Source organism: Danio rerio, chromosome 3 (genome assembly GCF_052040795.2).
Source record: "Danio rerio strain M-AB ecotype USA chromosome 3, GRCz13ab, whole genome shotgun sequence".
NCBI lineage: Eukaryota > Metazoa > Chordata > Actinopteri > Cypriniformes > Danionidae > Danio > Danio rerio.
This window is the reverse complement of record NC_141023.1, coordinates 39,554,472-39,581,650: the sequence shown is the minus strand read 5'-3', so window position 1 is coordinate 39,581,650 and position 27,179 is coordinate 39,554,472. Positions and strand designations below refer to the sequence as shown.

General features: G+C 35.3%; 2 protein-coding genes across 12 annotated transcripts in view; both read right to left on the bottom strand.

Annotated features, from left to right (window-relative positions):
• Window positions 1-500: 500 nt before the first annotated feature.
• ccdc97 (coiled-coil domain containing 97) lies at window positions 501-9,458 on the bottom strand. 2 transcript variants are annotated; one of them, XM_087245024.1, is made up of 6 exons: window positions 9,083-9,458; window positions 8,027-8,188; window positions 6,960-7,287; window positions 4,687-4,926; window positions 2,556-2,679; window positions 501-778 (listed from the first exon to the last, which is right to left on the bottom strand). In XM_087245024.1, the coding sequence occupies exons 1-6, from the start codon at window positions 9,173-9,175 to the stop codon at window positions 631-633; spliced, it is 1,095 nt and encodes a 364-aa protein (XP_087101150.1). In that variant the 5' UTR covers window positions 9,176-9,458; the 3' UTR covers window positions 501-630. The 2 variants fall into 2 exon arrangements, with proteins under 2 accessions (XP_087101150.1, XP_087101152.1); XM_087245026.1 differs by lacking the exon at window positions 501-778 and adding an exon at window positions 2,259-2,433.
• A 4,710-nt stretch (window positions 9,459-14,168) lies between these two features.
• cacna1ha (calcium voltage-gated channel subunit alpha1 Ha) overlaps window positions 14,169-27,179 on the bottom strand; it is a 264,933-nt gene continuing 251,922 nt past the window's right edge. For all 10 annotated transcript variants that reach the window (XM_087244883.1, XM_087244885.1, XM_087244886.1 and 7 more), the window contains 8 exons: window positions 26,816-26,949; window positions 24,779-24,849; window positions 22,154-22,232; window positions 21,458-21,579; window positions 21,074-21,382; window positions 18,653-18,821; window positions 18,396-18,550; window positions 14,169-18,054 (listed from right to left, as the gene is read on the bottom strand). In XM_087244883.1, coding sequence (XP_087101009.1) covers window positions 17,074-18,054; window positions 18,396-18,550; window positions 18,653-18,821; window positions 21,074-21,382; window positions 21,458-21,579; window positions 22,154-22,232; window positions 24,779-24,849; window positions 26,816-26,949 — 2,020 coding nt within the window. In that variant the 3' untranslated portion in view covers window positions 14,169-17,073. The remainder of the gene's footprint in view (window positions 18,055-18,395; window positions 18,551-18,652; window positions 18,822-21,073; window positions 21,383-21,457; window positions 21,580-22,153; window positions 22,233-24,778; window positions 24,850-26,815; window positions 26,950-27,179) is intronic.

Here is a 27,179-nt window from a genome sequence, read left to right as displayed (position 1 = left end):
TTTTTGGCTGAATTATCGGGAAGGGTATAAACCAGGGGTGCCCAAACTCGGTCCTGGAGGGCTAGTGTCCTGCATAGTTTAGCTCCAACTTCAATACACCTGCCTGGAGGTTTCTAGTGTACCTAGAAAGAACTTGATTAGCTGGTTTAGGTGTGTCTAATTAAGGTTGGAACTAAAATATCCAGGACACTGGCCCTCCAGGACCGAGTTTAGGCACCCCTGGTATAAACAGAGGCCAACTCTAAATGGGTAAGTTTATTCTGTTGACCATAACTCGAGATTGCTAAAAATGTTTACATTTGAGACATTTCAAATAAATATTTCTCATACGAACTGTCTGGTAAAAAAAAATAAAAATAAAATCAGTTTAAATAAACTGATACACTTATATAAACCTACATTTTTATTTTATTTTATGATAACATCTTTTCATAGATAAACAACCTGAATGTGTGCTTTCTCTGGAATGAGAACTCTTCAAATAAACCCCGACAACATACTGAAAATAATACTCTTTAATTAAGGACAAAGACAATCTACACAATCAAAAATATCCATCAGAAAAAAAATGACAATGTACGGCAAATCAAAACAATGTTTTGTTGTTAGATCATTTTGAGTATTAATGGACTAATGTGTCATCTCCTCTTGTTCTTCCTCCTCCTCCTCTTCTTCTTCCTCCTCCTCCTCCTCCTCCTCATCTTCATCAAAGTAACGCTCCTCTGCATCACGACTTACAATATCCAGATTATCATAATCTGGATTCTCATCCACTTCACTGCAAAACATCAATGTCAAAATATAAGATCAATTTACTGTCAATTTACCTCTTCAGTATTAGTGTTATTATATTATTAATGACCTCCTGAACTGTCAAGAGCATCTGTGCTCCGTGTCTCATGCATTCAAACGCTTCTACGCGTTCATTGCATGTCGGCATTTTCTTCTAAAGTCATTTATTAAATAAAGTAAGATTGACGCAGCTTCTCCTACCGCAGAAAATTCTGTCTTTACTGTAGATATTTGGCACTAGTTGATCAGGAAGTGACGATTTTGTTCTCTTTGATTCGTTGGATGGAAACGCTGCTTTTTTTGCACATCTTTTTTGCTATGTTCCAGTTTTGCAGGGATAAATAAATTAAATATATATATTTAATTAGCATCTTTGGATAGAAACATAGCTATTTACAATCTTTAATCAAGAGCCCTGGTAAACGAACCTGGGCACATTTATGTCTGTGGTCCATGATACAAATAACACACACACTATTAATACAACCTCAGTGTTTCATCAGCAGTCAATGTATCAATGTTTTGCCTGTATGTTTTTGTCTCAAAGTAGCAGAAGCCATTGATTTGCCTGGTGGGTTCAATCAAAAATCATCAAAGTCCGAGTGAAAACAAAATGTACAATATTTATTTTGCTAGTGCATATTATTATTCATTAAGGTGAGAAAGTGATCCCAATCTAAAGCTAATCCTCTGAAAATAATTGTTTGTATTGGTATTCTTCAGTCAAAGTCTGACTATTTGCTTCCCTGTTTGGAGTGATGCTTCTGATTTAAAGGGCTTCAGCCAAAACATTCTTATTCCAGAGTATATACAGGAATTATAGAGTGAAATTTAATACCTTTTAAGACTCCATACATTTTAAGACCTTATAACATTTTCAATCGAAACACTGGCAAGATTTTAACTTACACTATATTTACGGGAATATTTTTTATATTTTTTACACTATATTTACGTAAATGTTAATGTAAGAAACTAATCCAAAACTAAAACATGACTCATATACTGAATACAAATCTATTAAATCTAGATAATTCAGCAGGTTGACGACTACAGAACTTCAGAAATAATGGTGCTGCCTTGGTTACTGCAGTAGTAGAATTTCAATGATTTTATAAGCAACACAGCATCCTGATATTCACAGATTTAATTTGGCAAACTTCAGCATACAACCATACACTGCATAATCAAAAATGATATAAAATGTAATACCTTGCAAAACAGCATTTAAGACTTTAAGGGCCTTAAATTTCTCTACATTGATTTATCAAGACCCCGCAAACACCCTGTCTCCACATCCCTCTTACCATTAGTTTGCTATGAGTGAATGATGCACAAAAAGAAAACTTCACCCCCTACTTGATATTCAAAATCAGTTTCCAGATCATGTGTACTTTAATATTCTGAAAGAAAAAGAAAACTACATCTGAGATGACTAAATGGAGAGTAAATTAACTGCATATAAGTCACTTTAACAGTAGTTTAATTTGAAAACCATTTCAAATTATTACATTTGAAAAAAAAAATGCTCAAATAATCAGAGGCCTTGTCCACCGAGTTGTTTTTTCTTCTTGTTGTTGTTGTCAAAGGAAGCACCATGTTAAAAAAAAAAAAAAAACAGCTGCGCAGCAAGTGTAAGCACTATTTTTTATATATTAGCCAACAGTTTGGAGAAGTGTCCACAGCATAATGCAAGAAAAAAAAAAAAATGCTTTGGTATACATGCACCCTAAAAGTAAAAGTAGACAATAAGCAAGTTTTACCTGTAGTTAAAGTCATCTTTGCCATCCAAGAAGCGCTGGTGCATCTGACTGAGGAACTCTTCTCTCAGCATGGCTTTCTCTTCTGCATTAGGCTCATACTCTGCCTGTCTGACTTCTTCACATTCTATAACAAACACACACAGATTAATCCATCAAATATACTGAACGAAATCTGAGTTATGACCAGAGCTGATCCTCCCTATATGCACTTTACAAAAGTTGTGTAAAGTACTAGGGGCCCCCTTTGCTCTCAGAGATGGTACAATGACTAGGGGTGTGCGTGAGTTTTATGTATCATTTTTATTAAGCTTCCAGCGATAAGAGAAATGGCCACATTAAGTTGCTTTCCTTTAAAACCAAAGTCATCCTTTCTGTGTGATCTCCAAATCAGTCAGTTGAATTAACATCCATGACTGTGGGATGTGATCCATAATGATAAATAAAATATGATGTTTCCTGAATAACTTGAGTATAGGTGTATTTAAGTTAACTCGTATGTACTGTCAGGATGTTTTCATCAACTCTGGGGTGATTTTGAGTCTTAGTTAGCCATAACTGTTTCTGTGTTCCAGCTAGAAGAATGATTTTTGGTGATAAATCTTATTTTGACACATATTTTGAGAAAATGCTTTGAAAAAAAATAAAAAATAAAAAATCAACGATACACTCTGGGAAAATTCACTAACTTTTTATTATGCTAAAGATGAAAACATCTACTGAACTGAACTCATATAAAAATACATCAGATACAGTAAATATGTTTTTCAATTCTTTTTGCATAAATCTGTCAAACAACCTCAGTCCTGACCAAAACAACTAAAAATACCCCACACAAAATCACGTATTTTCAATATAAAAAGTAATGGTGGACTGCATTTCTTTACCTTTTATCAAAGTCTTGGGCATATGAAACAACATTGCTTTTGATGCATTGTTTTTTTTATCAATTTAAATTTTGTCTCTCTCCATAATTTACTGTTGGTGGCTGTTTTGACTTCTATTATAATCACATTTCTTGATTACAAAATCATGACATCATATAATCATGCATTTTTGATTGTTGGTGGTTTTCCCTCTTGGGAAGAGGTAAAATTTGTAATTTTTCTTGTTGATCATCAGTTGGCACAGTTAAATTTTTAGATAGGCCTGTGCATAAAAAAAGCTTAGTTTCTGGATTTTATATGAAGTATAACAACAAATTAAAATGTGTGTATGTGTATCTGAGTGTTTTAGAGATACCTTTGCGCACTGAAGTTGATGTGTCTGAGAAAATCTATATATGCATCTCAGCTCTCAGAACTACATGGGGTAAATAAAAACAAAGACTGCGTATTTATGCACATCAAACGTGGTTATAATGAAAGACAATGGAGAAAAAACAGCCACCGATAGTGAATCTGGGAGAAAAATAAAAATCTAACAATGCATCAAAGCCAATGTTGTTACTAATTGTTCACATGTCCAAGACTGTAATAAAAGGAAAAAAATCCAGTCCACAACTACTTTTTATGTTGAAAACATGTAATTTTGTGTCACATCATTTGTGAATTTGGCAATTAAAGAGTTTAATATCCTGTCATTTTCTAAACAATTTAGTAGTTTTGATCAGGACTGAGGTTGATTGACAGATTTATGCAAAAAACGTGAAGAAATGTTTTATCTGATGCATTTTTTACTGAAGTTTAATTTAGTGGATGTTTTCATCTCTAACATAAAAAGGGTAGTACATTTGAACAGTGCACAAGACTGCACAAAATACTACAAACAAATAAGTGAAGCAACGAAATTAATCGTTCACTGCTCTTTACAAAACTGTAGTATAAGAATAAAAAGAATCAATGTATATTTAATTTGTACTGTTAAGAAAAAGTTTAATGAGATGTGATTGCTTGATTTACTTTCAGTAGACTTCATTGTTAATAAGGAAAACTGAAAAGATTTGAAAGATATTCAGATATTTTTTCTATTTTATTTATTTATCTGATAATTTAAAATGTACTTTCTTTTTAAAATCATATTCCTGATTATTTCAACTCTTGACATAAGAGGGGGTTTTATTAATGCAAGGACAGGGGTGCCCTCACAAAGTTTTTCTTAGGGTTGGTTATGACAGATTTAGACAGAATCAGACCTTCGTCCTCAGACTCTTCCAGTGCACACTGCTCTTTCTCCTGCTCCTGCTCCAGCCGGCTCTGGATGAGTTTCTCCTGGTAGGAGTCGATGAGGAGGTCAGCGAGTCCTCCTGTACCGCTCCTCATGACCTCCTCTGAGCGCTGCAGGATCTCTTCTTCGCTGAGGTACTGACCGATGTACTGCTCGTACAGCAGCGGGTCTCGTACACGCATCTGCTCCTCGCTGAAGTACTGGCCCTCTGAGGAGAGACAACACTAATCAAGAAAATGATAAAAGCCTTGATCTGACAGTCTGCACAAAATCTGATTATCTGTTTATTCAGATGTTGAGCTTGTATGCACATGTCAAAAAAGCAACAAGGTATGCAATTCTCAAGCATGATAACATCTTATTACACTGTAAAAACTGCTGGAATCCACACAATCTTTTTGTGTTATCCCAATGTAAACTGATTAAGCTAACTTAATCAATTAGGTTGATTGAACAAAAAAGTTGTCCCCAAGAAACACTAAAGAATTGTGTTGTTTCAGCTCATTTTAAATAATTAATAATCTGCAAAAATATTTTTTGAGTGTACATTGGATATCTTTATTCCACGCTGCTGTCTCACAGTGCTAGGCATGATCAGATTCCACTAGGATACTGGGACTGGCACAATCAGAGAATTATGATTTGAAACACATATGAAAGTAGATTCAAATGTATTTGCAAAAATCTGTTTACAAATGTGTTTGTTTTCTTGCTGTTCACACTTAATGTGTCAGAAACTTATATGGCCACATATATGTCAGAAATATATATGTCCACATATATGCCAGAAACCTATTTGTCCACACAAATGCCAAAAAAACATATACATCCCATATATGCCAGAAACATATGTCCCATTACATTAATAGGTTCTAATATGCATTAAATCTATTAAATTAAAGTAACTACATTTAAAGTACATTAAACGAAAAAAATATATATTTGCATCTATGTAAATAAAAAAATATACATGTTAAAATTAGGACTGCACAATATTGAAAAATGTAACATTGCAATATTTTTTTTTATTCTGCAACATATATTGCGATATGAATACAATTTCACCAGATTACTTAATATCGCAAGTTGGAAACAATTTATAATGTTGAGTTAAGTTGATTGTGAAGTGGAAGTGCATCTCCATACAATCTAATAAACTTTCTTTAAATATAGAAGATACAATTGTATCTTTAAAGAAAAAGATACAATTGACATAAACAGTGTTTTATAATTTTTCAAGTCTAACAGCATTCAGGTATAGTAATTCGGTAATAAAAATAAAAAGAATTCAATAAAATTACTCTTTATTAAAGTCACAAATGGTACACTTTCTGATGCATGAATGTTTTTAAAATCATTACAGCTCTTTCACGCCTTCAACGTTTCCCATTCACTTTGAATGGGTGATGTCAAGCATTGACGAACTGAAATGTGAGTCCGTCTGTGGCGTTGCTTGCAGCAAAAGTATGGCCTGTTTTTTTCAATTTTTCAAGCATCAACAGAAGAGTAAGCCAATCTGATCGCTGTATGCAAATACACCAGCTCAAACAGTAGCTGACTGCTGACTAATTTCATTAGCTATGACGATTGCGTCAGCCCCAACTTCAAACATGTGCTCTGTCAATTATTGACATTAAAGGTCCATGTGAATCGTGCATTGCAACACATGCAACTAAGAAATAAAATACAAACTTTAAATTTGTGCCGCCTTAGTTAAAATATATTTTAAATTGTAATTAGAATTCACAAAACTATTGTTTTTACAACAAGGATGATGATTAATTATTTTTTTTAAATATGCTCCAATTTTTCAGCTCAATGTATTTACAATTATAATGCGTACAATGAAATGTATAGCATGCAATTCTATATTCACGTAATTGTGTACATTTTGTGCCAGCCAATATTTTTTAAACCCACAAGGGAGCTTAATTTAATAAAGCTTTCAGTTACATTTATTAAAACTTTTATAGCATACAGTATTAAAACAAAAAAGACAAATAAATACAAAATTAAGATACAAATAAGCTGTGTTATTATTGGGTAGGTCTAAAAACTTGGAAGCTGGTCTATATGTAAATAACTGAGATCATTTACAAATAAAAGTCTTTTTAAAAGTACAAGCGCCTCCCATTTTAACTACAGCTTTTTCAGACTTTCAAAACACCTTTTCAATTTATCTGAAAACCATTTCAGACTGAAATTCAAGCGACTGTTTTAAAAATAGCAGCCTGTGCTTACCTTTCTGAAGAGCCCGTAGAGCGGCATACCGGTGATTCCGAACTCTTCTTCGGTCAGCTGATCCAGATGCCCGTCTCTGAATCTCCTTACAGTAATACTGCACCCTGCAGTCGCTGCTCAGGTGTGAAAAAGCGTCTATGTGCTCTGGCTTCAGATGAGCCTGATAGCGCTCCAAAAAGACTAAAGGCCTGGATCTGTACTGATCCATTAAAACCTCCCTCTTCTCCTCCAGAGTTAAGTCCGGATCCCCCAGCTGCTGACTTTTCACTGGACTCCCACTGGCGGCTATAGTCTCTATCATTGCGCTGAGACTAATGGGGGGCTCATCCTGAGGAAGAACAAGCAAACCATTTAAAAAAAAAAAACATTTAAATGTTGAGAAATTTGCCTTTGAAGATGTTTAATTTAGGTCTTTAGGAACGCATTTTACTAATAAAAAATTAATTTTATTAGAAAGTTGGATAAATATCTTTATGAAACATGATCTCCAATACTAACATTTTTCCTCAGCCGCTTTGGTAAATTTCTTGGATCAGAATTGAAATATGGAAAACAGTAAGTGCATTTCTCAAAACAACATGGGTAAAGCAAAACACCATGGATTATCTACAAAAGCCAGTCTGTTGCTCAAAATCCTTCGTTCATCTCTCAAAACTACATGTCTGTCAATGAATATGTCAGTCCCATCAGAATTACACATCATTGTGTACGAATAAGACTTAAGAATTACTTAGTCATGTTGTCAACATAGCAGTGTATTCTGGAAGGGTGTTCTGAAGTAAACTAAGGCTGTTTTTGTCATTGTAATACAGAAAGAAAAAGGCAGCATTTCCATAAACCGATCTCTTATTATTTGACTTTGCCTATGTATACACAGATTCACTTTATAGGGCACCTTTAAAGCCTTAACAGTTAAACATTTAATTTTCACTCTTTTTCTTTTTTTTTAAATATTTTATTGTATTGTTTATGAGGAAATTTGTTTGTCTGTACTGCTCAGACAACTTGCACAATAGTAAAACCAACATCACAAAGAAACGTAAAGTCATGTATTAAAAACACCTTACCTGTACATCTGAAGAGCAGCTGGGTGTGTTGTTGACCTCTCTGGCATTTGTCTCAGGAGGATGAGGAAGAGCTGGTAGACTGTCTTGAGAAGCAGGTGGACTCCAGGTAGGTGGGTCAGGTTTGGAGGTGGACTCGATTTCTCCCCACAATACTGTCTTCTGCTGTAGGACACAGACATTCAACAGGTTAGTATCACCTGGGACAAAATGGTTGATATAATAAACTAATAGCATTTTGCCATTACTTTTGGCTTTCATGGGTGAGAGAGAGAATTTAGACCTGTTTATAAAATTGATCTTCCACAGTATAAACAACTAGGCATTTATAAAGACACTACATAGATGCATACATAGATCATTGCATGAGATTTTTACGCCTCCCACCAGTGCTGATATACAACCATATCGCACTGCTACTCGTGTGATATTGCGTCTATACAACAGTTTGACCGCATAATTGTGTATATAAAAACAAAACCAAACATGGAGAGTCTCAAAAACCCTTTTGTGCGAGGAACTACTTTCTTCCGCGTTGGATTAAAATCATACGCTGACAGTTAAACAGCTGAGCAAGCATCTTTTAAACTTGAGATCTGTAGTGTCCGCTTTTAGCTGGCTGTATGTGGGCGGAGTAATACACAAAGGGTAAAGAGGCTATATGGGTGCTGATATTACTTAAATATATCACGCCTATTAGCCAATCAGATTCGAGAACCAGACAGAACTGTTTTATATATATATATATATATATAAATATATATATATATATATATATATATATATATATATATATATATATATATATATATACACACACACATATATATATATATATATATATATATATATATATACATACATACATACATATATATATATATATATATATATATATATATATATATATATATATATATATACACACACACACACATATATATATATATATATATATATATATATATATATATACATACATACATACATACATATATATATATATATATATATATATATATATTCCCGGATGAAAAAAAATCAATAAAAACAGCTCACCTGTGGATCTGGAGAGTGTGTCCGTCTCTGGTCAGTCCCGCGGCTCTTCATGCTCTCTTGCCCGTTGACACGGGGCTCGATTTCTCCCCACATTTCAGAATACAGTTTATGTGCTAACAAGTGTTGATTTATCAGCGAAATGTGTCTCGATATTTTATATTTATTCTGCCAATCATGCCAACGCTATTATGAAAGACCACTGAAGGTGTAACTCTGACAACAGCCTGATGTAACGTTTACTATTCACATCTATCTATCTATCGAGTACCCAATTTGCATTATTCCTTTAAAATCGCCAGTATTTAAAACAACAACAACTGCGTTTTAGGTTCTGCTCAGCAGTGTAACAACTAATATATTCGTGCGGAACATTCTCCTTCCACATTGTTGGTTCCGTTCCGTTTACATCCACGTGTATACGTTTACTATTGACCAGCAGATGGCGACAGAAAACCACAAAACCAAAACCTATTTGGAACAAGTCTGTCCTAATCACAAAATCCTTTCTCCAAATGATCAAAAATTAGCATCTTCTTTACATTTGACCACTTTCCAGCAGTGTCTGCGATTTTGACGTTGATATTTTTACACAAAACACAAGAATCATTCACTTGAATATATATATATATATAAATAAATTATCCTATTGCCCACAATTTCACATATTGAAGTATGATCTATTATGGATTTTATTCTCTATTCCTCATTTATGTTGAACTGCTTTGACAGTCTATACATCGTAAAAAAGTGCCATAAAAATAAGAATAAATTGATTTGAATTGCTTGTTTTTCAGAAGATAAAATAAGTACAAATGAAACCAGTCATCCAGTTTAAAAAGCTCATTGTGTTGACTCTATGAGTATTATTAAATTGTCTGCACTTTCATAGGAATATAATGTAAAACTGATGTTAAAATAATATTCAGAGTTGGAAAGGTTATGCTTCTCTAGATTTGGCAAACAAAAGTTGTATGACAAAACATGGGGCCCCTTCCTTAGATGTATATATTAATGTTTCTGTAATATTTTTTTCTGGTAATAATTTTTTTCTTCTCTCCATTTCCTTTTTATATGTTATTCTATTTTGTTTCTTATTCTATCAGTCTGGCTAAAATTTCTTTATTGTTTTGGTGCAGGCTCTAGTTAGTATAAGGTAATAACACTGAGACAAGTTTGTTAACATATATACATGATGTACATTATTTGGTGTTATGTTTTTACAAAAACTTCTATAAATAAAGTAAAAAAAAAATAATAATAATATTCAGAAAAATGAAATAACCCACAAGTTATTTATCACCAAGAAATAACCCACAGAAATAAGAAATAACCCACAGCCATGACACCCTGCAGCCCAAGACTGGTTACTCACAGAAGCTAAGCAGGGTTGAGCCTGGTCAGTACCTGAATTGGAGACCACTAGGGAACACTAGGTTGCTGTTGGAAGTGGTGTTAATGAGGCCAGCAGGGGGCGCTCAATCTGCGGTCCGTGTGAGTCCTAATGCCCCAGTAAAAGTGAAGGGGACACTACACTGTCAATGGGTGCCGTCTTTCGGATGAGACATTAAACTGAGGTTCTGACTCTCTGTGGTCATTAAAAATCCCATGGCACTTCTCGTGAAAGAGTAGGGGTGTAACCCTGGTGTCCTGGCCAAAGCCCCTCTATCGGCCCTCACGATCATGGGCTCCCAATTATCCCCTTCCACTGAATTGGCTCTATCACTGTCTCTCCACTCCTCCAATAGCTGGTGTGTGGTGAGCGCACTGGCGCCGTTGTCCTGTGGCAGCCGTTGCATCATCCAAGTGGATGCTGCACACTGGTGGTGGTGTGGAGAGACCCCCCTCCACTTCATGATTGTGAAGCGCTTTGGGTGTATGGTCATACACGATAAATGCGCTATATAAATACACATTACATTACATTTTTACATTAAAAGTTTTGTGGATGTCATTTTTCTTTAGAGAACCTATACTTGCCATTTGAGTGTTCCAGATTAAATGACTACACATGAGAAATCTAATTAATTAAATTAAAAAAAATCCTTTTATAAAGAATGCATTTTGTAATCTGTAGTGAAATTCATTTTTAAAGTAATCTTACCAACTCTGAGTAAACAAGTAGAATACTAGTACATTAGCAATAGTTCATTCATTCATTTTCTATTCGGCTTAGTGAGTCCCTCTTATTAATCAGGTGCCGCCACACCCACGGCAATAGGGAAGAACATATGAACTCCACACAGAAATGGCAACTGACCCAGCTAAGGCTTGAACCAGCAACCTTCTTGCCATGAGGCGAAAGCATACATATACATGTATGTGTGTGTGTGGGTAGTGCTTTCGCCTCATATATATATATATATATATATATATATATATATATATATATATATATATATATATATATATATATATATATATATATATATATATATATATATATATATATATATGGGGGTTCGAGCGGGGGCACTTTAGATCTTTTTGGAAGGGCACTTTCTATCCAAGACTAAAAAGGGCATGTGCACTGCACAGGTTGAGCCCTATGTGTGCACGTGCCTGATCCTGAGGCCCGCAGAGTTTATGCAGCACCAATGATGCAATCCAAGACCTGTGAAGAGATGATGCCAAGGTATTCACAACCCTGGACCAGGCCGTACCCTGAGCTGATGCTGTGGCGGTCATGGAGGAGCGGAGAGCGTGAGATTGATTCCTGAAAGACCACAGTGACAGACGATTCTCTGCATTGATCCTGTGGGCCAGCATGAACACCCGCGGGTGACCTATACTCACACCTGCAGTTCTCCACTATAGACATCCAGCGTTCTCCGGCCTTCGGTGCCTAGACTGCAGCTCTACACAGGTAGTTTGGTCAGAGGAGAAATGGTTGGGCCCAACAGAGCCTGGTTTCTCTCAAGGTTTTTTTTCTTCACTTCATCAGTTGGTGATGTTTTTTTCCTTTACCACTGTTGTCACTGGCTTGTTTGTTTCGAGCTGATGGAGCTGCACATCGATTGGTTTGCTCTTCAGTGTTTGGACTTTCAGCAGTGAAATTTAAACCACACGGAACTGAACTAAACAACTTCAACTCTAAAATCTGGACTTTACTAGAACTGTGTTAAGCTGCTTTGACACAATCTACATTGTAAAAAGCGCTATATACATAAACATGAATGGAATTAAATATATTGTATATTACTTCATGATACTTCTTTCAAAAAAAACAACAACTATTCATTATCTCAAACAATTCAATAATGTTCACTGGTGTTTAAATATACTTTAAAGTATACTTCTTAACTAAAAAAGTGAACATTTAGCCCCAGTAGTAGTACATTGACATTATGCATACGCTGTATGTAGTACATGGCGACGCAGTGGCGCAGTGGGTAGCACGTTCGCCTCACAGCAAGAAGGTTGCTGGGTTGCTGGTTCGAACCTCGTCTCAGTTGGCATTTCTGTGTAGAGTTTGTATATTCTCCCTGTGCTTGCGTAGGTTTTCTCCGGGTGCTTCGGTTTCCCCCACAGTCCAAAGACATGCGATACAGGTGAATTGGATAGGCTAAATTGTGTGTGTGTGAATGACTGTGTGTGGATGTTTCCCAGAGATGGGTTGTGGCTGGAAGGGCATCCGCTGCATAAAAAGTTGCTGAATAAGTTGGTGGTTCATTACGCTGTGGCAACCCTGGATTAATAAAGGGATTAAGCCGACAAGAAAATGAATGAATGTATGTAGTACATAAGGAATATATAAAATTCACTTAAAATTAATTAAACTCAAAATAAATAAGCAAATTTTTTACATTGCAAATGTTCTTGCATTCCAAATCATGCTAAAACTACTAAACCTTTTATTTTGTGAGATAAAAAGGTTTTCCACAGAATTGTGGTTTGGATTGAGTGAGATTTAGGGTTATAAGGGTTAACTTTAATGTGAGGTAGCATCTGACTAAACCCTCTGTGACTATAAAAAATACCAGACGTGTATACTCAAATTACCTTTGCTGCTCATTCAAGCTACTTATTTAATATGAGTTGTACCAACACAATTCTTAAGTTTTTGGGGAACAACTGAATAGTTTTATGTTCATTCATTCATTCATTTTATTTTTGGCTTAATCCCTTAATTAATCTGGGGTCGCCACAGCGGAATGCCCAGCACATGTTTTACGCAGCGGATGCCCTTCCAGCTACAACCCATCACTGGGAAACATCCATACACACTCATTTACACTCACACTATAGACAGTTTAGCTTTATTTTCCTATACTTTATGTTTTGGACTGTGGGGGAAATCAGAGCACCCAGAGGAAACCCACACAAATGCGGGGAGCACATGCAAACTCCACACAAAAAATGCCAACTGACCCAGCTGAGGCTCGAACCAGCGACCTTCTTGCTGTGAGGCGACAGCACTACCAATTGCACCACCTCATCGCCAATTTGATGTTTAATCCATTTAAATTTGTAAAAACGATTAAGTTAACTTATTTAAATTGCATTGAGACATTGTGAAGGAATTATGTGGAACCCAGCATTTTTTTATAGTGTATATTAATATCATCTGGACCCTAGTTAAATACACTTGAATGTGAAACTATCGCTAAACAGCTTACTTCCATTTTATACACTCTTTATTCCATCAGCATTCATTACTGAATGAATGGCCACGTTTCTTGATTAGTGGCTTAACAATAATACTTAACTATTCTCACTGCCCATGTATGTTTTGGTTGTTATGTTGTGCATATGATTAAAAACACTTTATTGGGGGTTGGGGGACAGTTTAATATATTAAAATAATATAAAACTGTCAATAAACTTAAACAAAAATTACACATTTTTCATTTGCTATAAAATGTTTATCTGTAGACGGCAGAGAATATCCCTCAGATTAGTTGTGGTCAATACACAATAAAAGGTAATAATACAATGTAGAAATACAATTGTATAGCTTTCCAACACTTCTGCTTTTTAGATCAAAACAAAAGAAACAAACAAAACAAGCTTATTGCGAACAGTTTGTGATAAATAAAGAAGTCTACGTTGGAAATAAAAGAAAGAGTAACACCACCGTGATAAAAGCTTGAGGAAAATGCTTTGATTATTTATTGAAGGGTTGAGGACATTAGGCTGCTTGATGGCAAAAGCTCATATTTAAATAAAAAATAAACAGCTAAGAATGTCCACATTCTTAAAGTGATTGAAACACTTTAAGCATTTATATACTACTCCATCCATACAGATCTACAATTTATTTAATAGCAATAAAAAAACCTTTCAACAATCCTTTCGCAAAAAAAAAAAAAAAAAAAAATGTGTATCTAGTACCATAAGATACATGAAACACTGCACACGTTAATCTCAAAGTCCAATATTAAATTGAAGTCAGATTATGTTGTTAGAGCACACAGCTGTGATCATCCGTATTTGCTTACTATTCTCCTGCACTCGTGTCAACATAAGCTATCATAAATGCATTGAACAACAAGAAGTTGATTCTACAAAGAGGAATAACTTGTAATTACATCTCAGTGCAATTAGATAAGTCTACAAATGGAAAATATCTGAAAATCGAAATATCAAAAACTTCAAAAAACATCCAGATGTTTGTGTTTCTAGACCTCCCCATCTGTAACATGCAACTGATTTGCCATCTCCATCCTTTAAGGAGATTCAGAGGTGGAGGAAAGTATTAAATTCACACAGCACAAATGCCGTGTTAACAATTTGAGATTTCATGTGATACTTCGATGATATGTAGCTGTGTGTGTGTGTGTGATGAGTTCCCTGCAGGCACAGGACATCAACATGATGTCATAATGACGTTTTACAACAACATACCCCAACATCTTGGGGACGTTGGATTTTGTTTGGAAATAAAAATGGGGTTCAATTATTGTTCAATGTCCAACTTAAAGTCAACCTAAAATCAACCAAACATCAGCGTCTAATCATGTTACACCTTGACATAGTGTTGACGTTACCACTATGACATCTATCAGATGTTGATTTATGGTCATTTTCCAACACAACTTAAAATCAACCAAATATTAACATCTAATCATGTTACACTTTGACGTAGTGTTGACGTTATCACTATGACATCTATCAGACGTTGGATTTTGGTCACTTTCCAACACAACCTAAAATCAACCAAATATCCATTTATAATAATATTACACCTTGACGTTGTGTGGACGGTACCACTATGACGTTGGATATTGGTTACTTTCCAACACAACCTAAAATCAACCAAATATCCATTTATAATAATATTACACCTTGACGTTGTGTGGACGGTACCACTATGACGTTGGATATTGGTTACTTTCCAACACAACCTAAAATCAACAAAATATCCATTTTTAATCATGTTACACCTTGACGTTGTGTGGACGGTACCACTATGACATCTATCAGACGTTGGATTTTGGTCACTTACCAACACAACCTAAAATTAACCAAATATCAACGTATAATCATGTTACACCTTGACGTTGTGTGGACATTATCACTACATCTATTAGAATTTGAATTTTGGTCACTTTACAACACAACCTAAAATCAACCAAATATCAACGTAATTTGTCGTTGTTATTGGACGTCAAAATATGTCCTTAGATGCTGACTAGACATTGAATTTTGGTCATCTGATGTAATGACCTAAATCTACCCTATCATTAACGTCTTATGATGTTGTGTGCCTGCTGGGGTATAACAATAAAATTGCAGGTGTTGCTTACCTGTGATTCGCCAAAAAACCTCATGGCTTAGTTTAACTATACATAAATCACACTCGTCACTCAAAAAATCAAAACCTACCACTGAGTACCTTTCATTAAACGGATTCTTCTGTTTCACAAGGGCACAAGCCCAGTGGTGCTATTTCAAAGCAAAGCAGATCAAAAAATAGATCAGACGTTTGCTCATATAAACCCTGTCAAATTCTACTTTGACGGCTATAAAGTCTGAACACCAGGAGAAACAGAACAAGGTCACATTTACATTTGAATTACTCTGTCCTTCACATGCAACGTGTGCCACAGCCAAGAGCCACAACATGTTCAATTAGGTTCGCGTCGGATAAATTGGGTTATAATGTAGCGAAAATCGTAATATACATTTTGAGATGAACCTGAGCATGGTAAAGGGTTGCGTATGTGTGAGATGCACGTCACTGGCTATTTTGTTGTGTAAAACGCGAGTAACCTAACTGGGTAAACTTACAGAAACATTTATAGCGTATTGCACTCAGGCTACAGATCATTTGTAGTTTGGTTCTTGTTGGATCTATATAACACGGCACACCCAGTCCTCCCAATAGAAAAATAAAAATCATCTCAATATCAGTAGGCCTAAACAGACTAGAATTGATCCCACAGCTATTTGATTTAAAAAAATGTACATTCACAAGAAGACAACAGAGGACAATTCAAATTGATATGTGCAAAAACATTAGAGATCTCTATAAAAAATATGTGCATATGAATAGAGCTTGTTTCTTCACTAATACAATATGTTCTCTATTTACACCTCATGAGTCAATAAAGTACATAACATGTACAGTTCTTATTAGTTTTTTCTTCTTTTTTTAATCTGTATACTCTGTCTTTACAGAAAACGTCAGCTAGGCTCATGACAAAGAGAGGAAAGACTAACAAATATGATACAGATATTACGTAACACTACACATCCTGAACTCAAATCAATGTGATTGAGCACTGGGACTAAAATAAGAACCAGAGTTCCATTCGGAAACCTGAAATTGCATATCCCGTGTTCAACACCTTGCCCAATCACAGTCAGATCAAATGCTGTTCCGCACTAGGATCGGTTGCCATTTCTGGCTGGCTTTTAGGATGATATTACATTTGAAGAAGAAACAAAGAAAACTTTGGCTACAGAAAGAGGTCGTCATCCCCCGCTCAACTAGTTGCTGCACCCTTGAGTGCGGACGGTAAAATCTGGCTAACGTCAGCCAGCGTCCCTCATTGAGCTGTCCTGTTTACAGAGCCGAAGTCCGTGGATTCTTCATATCTGCTATCAAAGGGGGGCGGCTGCGTGCTTTCACACAAAACGCCTGCCAGACCGCTCATTGGGGCGGGGTGTGGGAGGGACAGATACTCGGCACAGTGAGAGGGGTGTCGCTCTACTTTGATGAGTGGCTGGGTTGACAGCTGGTTCTCCGGCAAGTCCAGAGAGTCCCGCTGCAGGGCCAGGTCATAGGATGGTGTCCTCCTCCGCAGTAACATGCTATCCGACAACTTTTTCATGGACGCATGAGAGGGGGAAACATCCTTTTCAAATGGGGGCTCGATGGAGATGCAGGGAGGGCTCATCTTTGTCTTCCGGGGAATGTGCAAAGACTTTCCACGCGTGGGAACGTGCCTCTTTTCACAGAGTTCTTGACCAAACAGCCCATCGTCTCCTGAGGAGCAAATCTCAATCGAGTGCCTGCGATGGTCATCAGAAGCGTAGGGTCTTTCCAGAAAACCCTCAGTGTCCACACTGAAGCACTTCTTGGGGTCTTTGATGGTTAAGTTGGCAGCACTGCTGCAGTTTTTCACGGGGATGGGAAGCAGCGTCCCTGAGGTGCTGTAAGGAGAGAGGGAGTGACTCCTTGCTTCTGCATGAACCCCGATCCACAGGCGGGCTGTGCTATTGATGTGGCGCACCTCCTCGTCGGTTGGGTCAGCGGAGTCAAACATTGAGCCACTGGGGCTGGTGCTTCTGCTGCTGCTGGCCAGACTGGGAGATCGAGAAGAGATATTGTGCTGGCTGTGCGGCTGCTGGAAGGTGTGGACACTAGGTCCACGTGGGGGCAGCAAGGGAGACCCCTGAGAGATGCCGGGGCCGGTGATTTGAGGAACATGCAGCTTGAAGCTGCCTGTGGTTATCCCTTTCTGTCTTTCCACATTTTCTTTGGAGTCGAAATTATGCATGTCAATGGAGTCATTTTTAATTGCCCTCTGAAAAAGAAAACACAGAACAACATGTGATGATGTGGCCATGCCAGCATGGAGCAACTTGTAGAACTTAAAGGAATAATTCACCCAAAAATGAAAATTCTGTCATCATTTACTCATCCTGCACCTGTTCAAAACCTGTTTGAGTTTCTTTCTTCTGTCAAACACAAGATAATTTGAAGAATGCTGGTAGTTAGCATTGACTTCCATAGCATTTTTTTCCTACTGTGCCAGCATTTGTCAAATGACGAAAGAAACTCATGCAGGGAGACTAAATGATGAAGTAATTTCAATTTTTTATGTGAACCATCACTTTTATATGTATGTGATGAACGAGAGTATACCTGTCTGCGTAAAATCCTGTCTATGCTGTGGGTTGGAGAGGGCATGGGAGGAGGGATCTTGGGGAGGCAGTTGAACTGGGAATGGGGAGGAACACCAGGGACCTGGAGCAGGGAAAGGCTTTCGCATGGCTGGGAGTGAACTGAGGTGATGGAACCTAAGGGAAAGGTTAACAAAGACTTCCCATAAGTTTCTTTTGATCTTTTGTGGTCAGCGCTTGTTAATTTAAAGTCATATATATTTATCCTTTTTTTTATACCTAATTCAAGATAATCTTGACAGGTCTCCACTTCTTCTAGAGGATACGGAGCACTGGCTGGCCTCACAGGGCGAAACATGTAGCTGTCATTGGGTAAAGAGTGCATCCTTGACACTGACATTTTCCGCGGAGAGAGCAAATTCCCTTGTGTTCTTTGCATCCCCTCATCCTGTGGAAGAGAAATGTATTCCTTTGCTTTTGTGGTCCCTCACACATAAACTCACAAACCCAAAAAAAAACACCTTAGGCCACGCTTGCCAGGTTCATTCACCAGCTCACTGCAGCTGACAAAGCAAATACACTCTTTGCCAGAGCAGCCCATGAGGGGTAACAAATGTTCCTGGCCTCCCTGCAGAGTCTCACTTCTCACTGTCCACATCCCCTCAGCATATTTTCTTTGAATTGTGACAGCTCAGCACCCAATAAAATACAAATGCAATTCTTTTGCCTGTAGCTAACTCAGACTGCTCTTTATAGAGTTAATGCTGCACACCAAGAGAAAAACTAAACACTGAAAAATAAATTGGACAATGCTTTGGAAACTATAACCAGTTCATTACACCAGGGGTTTTCAATCATTTTGATGCCATGTACCCACAATACGAAGATCCACTTATAGACCTAAATATAAAGACAATTATATATTTTCTGATATATGGAAAAACATGCTAACAAAAATATAATCTCACCTGTCAAAATATTAATTTTGCATTAAGAATGCATCTTTTAGTTGTGTAAAAAATAATGCATGCCCAAATAATATACATAGTTCCTAAGCAGAGGTAACCTAAGACTGACAGTGGCTAAAAAAAAAAAAAACCTTACAAAACAAAAGATTCCAAAATTGTAATAGTTTACTATGTGTTATGAAATGACACTAGTTTTAAAGTGTTAGACCACCCAAAAATGAAAATTCTGTTGTTCTGTTATTAATTAATCTCCCTCACATCATTCAAAACTCTATGAGACTTTTGTTTAAGATATTTTATACATATTAAGATTTTTTAGAATAAATCTGAGAGCTCTTGCATCCTTCATAGACAACAAGTTTCCAGACTCTTTTAAAGTGGAAGTGAAGCAGTGAGTCAAGTTTACACTATTTGGAAACTGATTTCCACTTTAAGGAAAATATATTAAACAAACTTGATTGATGTAACCATTTTGAAGAAAATGGCATGTTTTACTATAGTTTTTAGAGCTAGGGTGCCACCATCTTGGAACATTCCATTCCCTGAACAGATATAGTGTAAGTAATGAACTGAAAACACAGAGACTGGACAGCCTAATTTAACCCAATGCATGAAGCTTTGAATGTGGAGCTGTAGCAAATACAAGCATCAGATGCGTGTCTAATATATTAAATATATACAGTTGAAGTTAGAATTATTAGCCACCTTCTAGTTTTTTTCCTCTTTTTAAATTTTTTTTTTTCCATATGATGTTTAACAGAGCAAGGAAATTTTCACAGTATGTTTGATAATGTTTTTTCTTCTGGAGAAAGTCTTGTTTGTTTTATTTTGGCTAGAATAAAATGTGTTTTTTTAAACACCATTTTAGGGACAAACTAATTAGCTCCTTTAAGCTATATTTTTTTTCGATAGTCTACAGAACAAACCACTGTTATACAATAACTTGCCTAATAACCCTACCCTGCCTAGTTAACCTAATTAACCCAGTTAAGCCTTTAAATGTCACTTTAAGCTGTATAGAAGTGTCTTGAAAAATATCTAATAAAATATTATTTAGTCATCATGGCAAAGATAAAATAAATCCATTATCAGAAATGAGTTATTAAAACTATTATGTTGAGAAATGGGTTGAAATAATCTTCTGTTTGTTAAACAGAAATTAAGGAAAAAAAACAAGTGGTCTAATAATTCAGGGGGGCTAATAATTCTGATTTCAACTGTATATACAGTTGAAGTCAGAATTATTAGCCCCCCTGATTTATTAGTGCCATGTTAATTTCTGTAGAAAATATAATACTAAAATATTTTTAGTTCTGTAGACTATTGAAAAAAAATATAGCTTAAAGGGGCTAATCATTTTGCCCTTAAAATTCTAGCCAAAATAAAACAAGACTTTTTTTTCAGAAAAACATAATATGAAAATTTTCTTGCCCTGTTAAACATAAATTAAGGAAAAAAAAAACATAAAAAAAGAAAAAAAAATCAAAGAAGGCTAATAATTCTGACTTCAACTGTGTGTGTGTATGTATATGGAGGATGAGGGAACTCTCAGATTTAACCTAATATATTTTAATTTGTGTTCTGATGAAAAAAGATTAATAATATCATTTGTATTTTTTCGGTGAACTGATCCTTTTAAAATGTCTCTTAAACACATGCTATTACTCCCTCCCCCCCCCCCCCCCAAAAAAAAAAAAAACTAATTTTTTATGTTGCAATCAGGCAAATCTACCTGCTCAGGTGAATCTGGGTGTGGCTCGATATAAGTTGCCCTGCCTTCTGGTCCCGCAGTGGCACTGGCTGAGATGGTGCTGAGACGGCGAGTTTCTTTCAAAATTGCCAACTTGATCGCAGCATCCATTTCTGCATCCTCTTTAGCTTCTTTATTGCTCTCCTCCAGATGTTTCATCAACACAGCTACGACCACGTTAACCAGCACAAACTGAGCCATTAGAACAAAGGTTACAAAATAGATTGGAGAGACCCAGGGTAGATAGCTGAGGCATTGCGTCTCTGAAGGAAGGCACTCTCGCAGAGTGTCCTGCACGCAAGAAACATAGCAATCACTAAAATGGCACCAATAGAAAACAGTTAGCACTTCTGTGTTGTAGTTTACCTTCATTATCCCATTCCAATTGTCCCCAGTTGATACTCGGAAAAGTGTCAAAAATGCCATTCCAAAGTTCTCAAACGTGGCATGTGGACTTAATCCTTCACACGGATTGTTCTCTGTGCATTCTAGATGAATATATTTGTAAAAAAAAAAAGAAACACACAGTCAAATACTTTTAAACACCTTAACACACAAAAAGTTTGATCATCACAGAATGTGTTTCTAAAATTGGAGAAAACCTGACAGAGTCCCCTGTAATACCATTGAAGCAAATGAGCCGTTTCCCCAGACACATCTGACACAATAATTAGCATTGATTCTAAAGCTGAATGCTAATGAAAGTAATTACAGTGCTTGCCCTTTAAGAGAAAGCATAATCCTGTCATTCGTATTCCAAAGGCCTCTCTCATAGGGATATAAGTAGCATTGATATGTCTGTGCGAGCCTAGCGGCTAACTCACAAAACCGCTGCCAAAGCAGGAGCAAACTTCAAGCATCAACAGAGCTAATTTAGGCTCCCATTAAGACAGTACTGTAGTCTAAGCAGAGCTGTAAAACTGAGAGACACATGCCCATGGGGACCACATTTAAGCATTTCTGACCTAAAAATGAAAGTGGCAGCTAAGGTAAAGCAAAGCTGCTAAAACTGTGAAATGGGGAGCTCAGTATATGAACAGAGAGCAGGATTGCAGCACTGACCTAGTTTCCCAAAAAGCTCCACGCCAAGCGCCGCATAAATGAAGAAGAGAAGCATAAACAGCAAGCCCAGATTTCCCACCTAAAGAGAGGAAGCGCATTATCAGTTTGTTATTAAACAATCAATCACGGCCTGTAGCATTGTTTTATACTGTAGACACTTCATCACCTTCTCTGTCCTCCCCCATGTCTTACATATCCACACAAAGATGCAAACAAATGCAATTGTGCAGTACATCTACATCTATCTAAGCAAGATCACACATAGAAACTGCAGATTTATTAGTTGTATTTTTGTTTACTGTTGTAACTTATTTTTTAATGTAAAAGCTGGATGTCTGGGGCATCACAGTGGCGCAGTGAGAAGCATGATCGCCTCACAGCAATTTTATCAAGGACGAAACAAATTTACATTTTAGAAAACAAATTAACAAGACGCAACATTACAGCATACGATTGGATCTTGTAAAAATATTGAACACATTGATGCAGCATGTCTGGCGTTTCCATCTGGTCCGCGTCCTTTATAAACTCTAAACACTGACCACAAGCAAAGCAAAACCGTGTTAAGCTGCTCATGTGTTTGCCACAAAACGGGCAAAACAACCCTCGACCGCAACAACAACAACAACTTTCCCCCGCTTCACTATCGGTGTGTGGTACATTCTACGTCACTTCCGGGGTGTGGTACATTCCCTTTCCGTAGGGAATCTGTAATTGTAAATTTGTTTCGGGATTTGTAAAAGTGTTTTGCGTCTTGTTAATTTGTTTACTAAAATGTAAATTTGTTTCGTCCTTGGTAAAATTGTTTTTCCTATGTAATTGTGTCTGATGATAGGTAAACATGTTTTTCAAAATGTAAATTTGTCTCGAGCTTTGTTAAAGTGTTTCAAACTTTTTAATGTTGTTTGGCACTTCCCGGCCACCGTACTAGAATAATAAAGGGACTAAGCCAAAAAGAAAATGAATGAATGAATGAATGAAGCAGGCTGTCTGTAAGATAAAAAAACAACTTCTGTTGCTGTATTTGTTCAATTGGTTTTATCTCAAATTTCTAAGTATTAATTTTATATTACATTTTCTACCTACTATTTAGAGTTATAAATAAATACAAAATAAACTTCATGCACAATTATTATGCATAAACATTGTTTTAAAGCATAGGCAGAGGCAACTAAAAAGATACAAAACAATTTGATTCTAAAAAGAAAATCTTTCAGCACACTCCCTTTCCAGTTATTTTTAGCTGAACAAAACAGCTTCTCTTTGTCTGTAACTGATCTTTAAATCGTTTAGAATTGTTTATTACCAAAATTAAACATTTTGTTTTCAGTGTACATCACAGTAGTGTTTATTTATTATATTATTAAAACACACGACTCATCCAATAATAGCAGTGCGTGTTTACTTTAAAGTCTTAAAGGCACAGTTCATCCAAAATTGAAAATTCTGTCATCGTTTTAATTTCATCCTCCACTTGTTACAAAATTGTTTGTGGTGCTTTCATTGGTTAAACACAAAAAGGAAGATATACTGAAGAATGTTGGGAAAAAAACATTGATTTTCTTTAGTATTTTTAATTCTTACTATGGATGTCAATGGTGCCTTTTTCCCAACATTCTTTAGATCATCTAACTTTGGGTGTTTAACAGAAGAAAGAAATTCATAAAAGTTTAGAACCATTTGTGTGTGAGTAAATGGTGAGAAAACTTTCATTTTTGGGTGAACTATTATTTTAAATTATGTCTTTGTTATGTCTAAATCATGATTATGTCTTTATTTTACATTATTTATAACTTGTTTTAACACATTTTAATTAGTTTTTATCTGTTTTAATCATTCTTATTCTTTGTTGCTTTATTACTTTTTCTTGTTTCTTTTGTTCTTGTTTATGTAAAGCACTTTGAATTACCATTGCATATGAAAAGTGCTATATAATTAAACTTGCCTTGCCTTAAATGTGGCATAAAATGTGAATTTATTTAATATACAAATCTTTCTAACTTTATTAAGAGGACCTTATTATATGAAATAACAAAAAGGCAGTCAAAAATCTGTATATTATATAAAATGATAAAAGATATTTAAAATGAAAATTAAGTGAACCTTAGAATAATAGGGTTCTATCTGACTTTTTTGTCAAAATTTAGTTATTCACATATTCATAATAAATGACAAAAACTTATTTATGTTATGGGATGTTTTTTATTATAAGTCGTTTACATTAAGACTTTTTATTTAAAAAACAAAAAACATTTTATCTACAAAGTCTCTATAAGGTTCTTTCTGTGAGCCAATCAGCATTTTTAATGTATGCACGAGGACAAATCAGGATAACATATTAATTAGATTAATTAGAAGATTCTATGTGCATTACTGTTTTTTTTTTTTACTCCAATTTACTCTAATTTTACATTTAGAGCACATTTAGGGTCTATGTCATGTTAATGTATGAAAGAGAACTGTGGTACACATTTTGTTTGCTATATGGAATTCAAAAACTTTGAAGCTCAACATCTCAAAATCATTTAGAAAGCAGATAGAACCTTACAATTCCAAGGTGACGAAATATAAACTTTTCCCAATTTACACATTTGAATAAATGAATATAAAACAGACAACAGGTACCTGTGGTAAAGCTTGCATTACGGTGTCGAGTAGGGATCTCATGCCTGTAGCCATCTTTAACAGCTTCAGCACTGTGGTCAGAACACAAAGACAAACCCACGTCCATATAGTCATTACTGAACTCAACAATTCTGGCATTAAAACACATCTCAGGCTATTTGTAATAGTAAAAACACTTTATAATATCTGCATACAATAAATAAATTAATAAGCATTAGCAAAGAGTTTATCATTTGTCAAGCATTAATGCTACATTAATAGACATTAGAAAGCAATTTATGAATACAGAAACAAACGCTATGTTCTTGACTTATACAGTAAGTAGGGCCAGACATAATCTGAGGAAATTTTTTGTTATTTCTGCTACGAATTTAGTAAAAACTAATGCAGAATAGTTTTAGGAGTATCACAACTAAAAACAATAGCTTTTTAACTTTTATTTAATGTTCACAAATCAAATCCAATTGGATCCACTTTATTTAGTAAACAAAGCAAGCCTCTCATATAATATCTCCACAAAAAGACAGAACATATTACTTTACAAACTGAATTGTAAATAAATCATATGTACCATTTAATAATATTATTATTATTACATCACAATAATATTAGTGACATGAATTTAAAAACGGAATAAATGTAAATACATAGACTCGATGGGCTAAAATCTGCGAATTTCTGCACGCAGATTCCATGTGGGCCTACTTATAAGCAAGGCCAGAATAAATCTGTCTGATATTATGATAGTGAAATATGTAAATTAGCCTGTACAGTTTTTATATGTATATTTATGGCATTTTGAATTAGAAAAGGGACACTTTTATTTATTTAATGCATGGAAAAAAATGTATTTGAGTATAGAAAATAGTTTGTACTACAGTAAACAGGTGTGTTGAGCCTACCTGGCTACGTCTCTCTATGCCATACTGTAGAATACTGCTAGATTATTATTCAATCATATTAATTCAATCATACTAACCATATTAGTCAAACATTTTTATATATACATATTTTTTTTTGTTTACCCCATAAGGAGCTGACAACCTTATCCTAAAATTGCCCGTCTGCTACTAATTCATATGAATTAGCCACTAAATCAAAAAATTACAAATTGCTGTGAGATTACGTTGGTATTTCTGAGCAGAATTTTGTAAAAAATAAATAAATAAATAAATCTGCGGATTGCTGCAGAATAGTTTAAATATAATAACATTTTAACTTTTATTTAAGGAATTTAATGCAAATCCAATTAGATCCACTTATTAGGGAAACAAAGTATTATATGTTTGGTAAACAAACATATACTGTAATACCTACAGAAATATAGAAAATATTACTTTACAAACAATCTTGTAAATAAATCATATAAACATTTGCATATTAGTTAATACTGAAATTATTATAAAAACTGAATAAATATATATTTACACTCATTAACACAAGTTAATAAATAGACTCAACGATTGGCTAAAAAATCTGCAGAGATCTGTGGATTTCTGCTTGTGTGGGCCTACTTATAAGCTCATATGTAATGTGCGGTAATGTTTTTAGTTAAGTTCACACTTCATGCTAACTACTTATTTATTACCAGCTTAATATTAAGATATTAACTATTTATTAGTAGTTATAAAGTATGATCTTATTCTGCATCCCTAATCCAACCCAAAACCTAAACCCAATTTCTACCTTACTAAGTATTAATAAACAGCTAATTAGTAGTTTAAGATAGTAGTGTTAGTTAATGGTTTATTAAAGCAGTAATTGTGACCTAAACTAAAGAGTTCTCTAATGTGCTTAATGATTGTATTTTCAAACTTTGTTAATAATTCATTTACATTAGTAAATTAAATATTGCATTATTTACCAATTTACAAACCAGTTATTCAAGATCATTCAGAATAAATAATTAATAAACCACTCAAAGGAACATTTAGCCATCTTATTTTTCAGGCATATAGTTATAATTACTCTGCATGTTAATAAATGCTTCATTTACACAAGTTCCTACAGTTCTGTGAGCTTCAATAGCAGCAGTACCTCTTGCGATTCTTAGCACTCTCATAATACGGATGATGGTGGGGTTGATGGGCAGCGCTGCATTCATCTTAATCTCCTCCAGAGTGATGCCCATGATAGAGAGTAGGACTATTGCGAGATCCAGCTGGTTCCATCTGCCGGCACATTACGACATCATACTTAAAATATAGCATCCAGCAACAAGCGTCATTTAGCTAATCTGTGTCAGAACATTAAGCAAACTGAGCAAACAAGCAGTATGTAGATTAATGGGCATATTGCAAATACAACAGCATACGGCTGATTGCGCCTGGACACGTGCTAATGTGGGATTAATGATAAACAACAGGGATCGTGACCCCATTTTACTTTGCATGTTTCATTT

Bases quoted from the DNA above. Each gene is read 5' to 3' on its own strand.
- ccdc97 (XM_087245024.1), bottom strand. From the start codon at position 9,175: ATGTGGGGAGAAATCGAGCCCCGTGTCAACGGGCAAGAGAGCATGAAG. The intron at 8,189-9,082 runs GTGAGCTGTTTT...TGTGTCCTACAG, and splicing joins CACACTCTCCAGATCCACAG to CAGAAGACAGTATTGTGGGG. The intron at 779-2,555 runs GTAAAACTTGCT...GATGTTTTGCAG, and splicing joins AAAGATGACTTTAACTACAG to TGAAGTGGATGAGAATCCAG.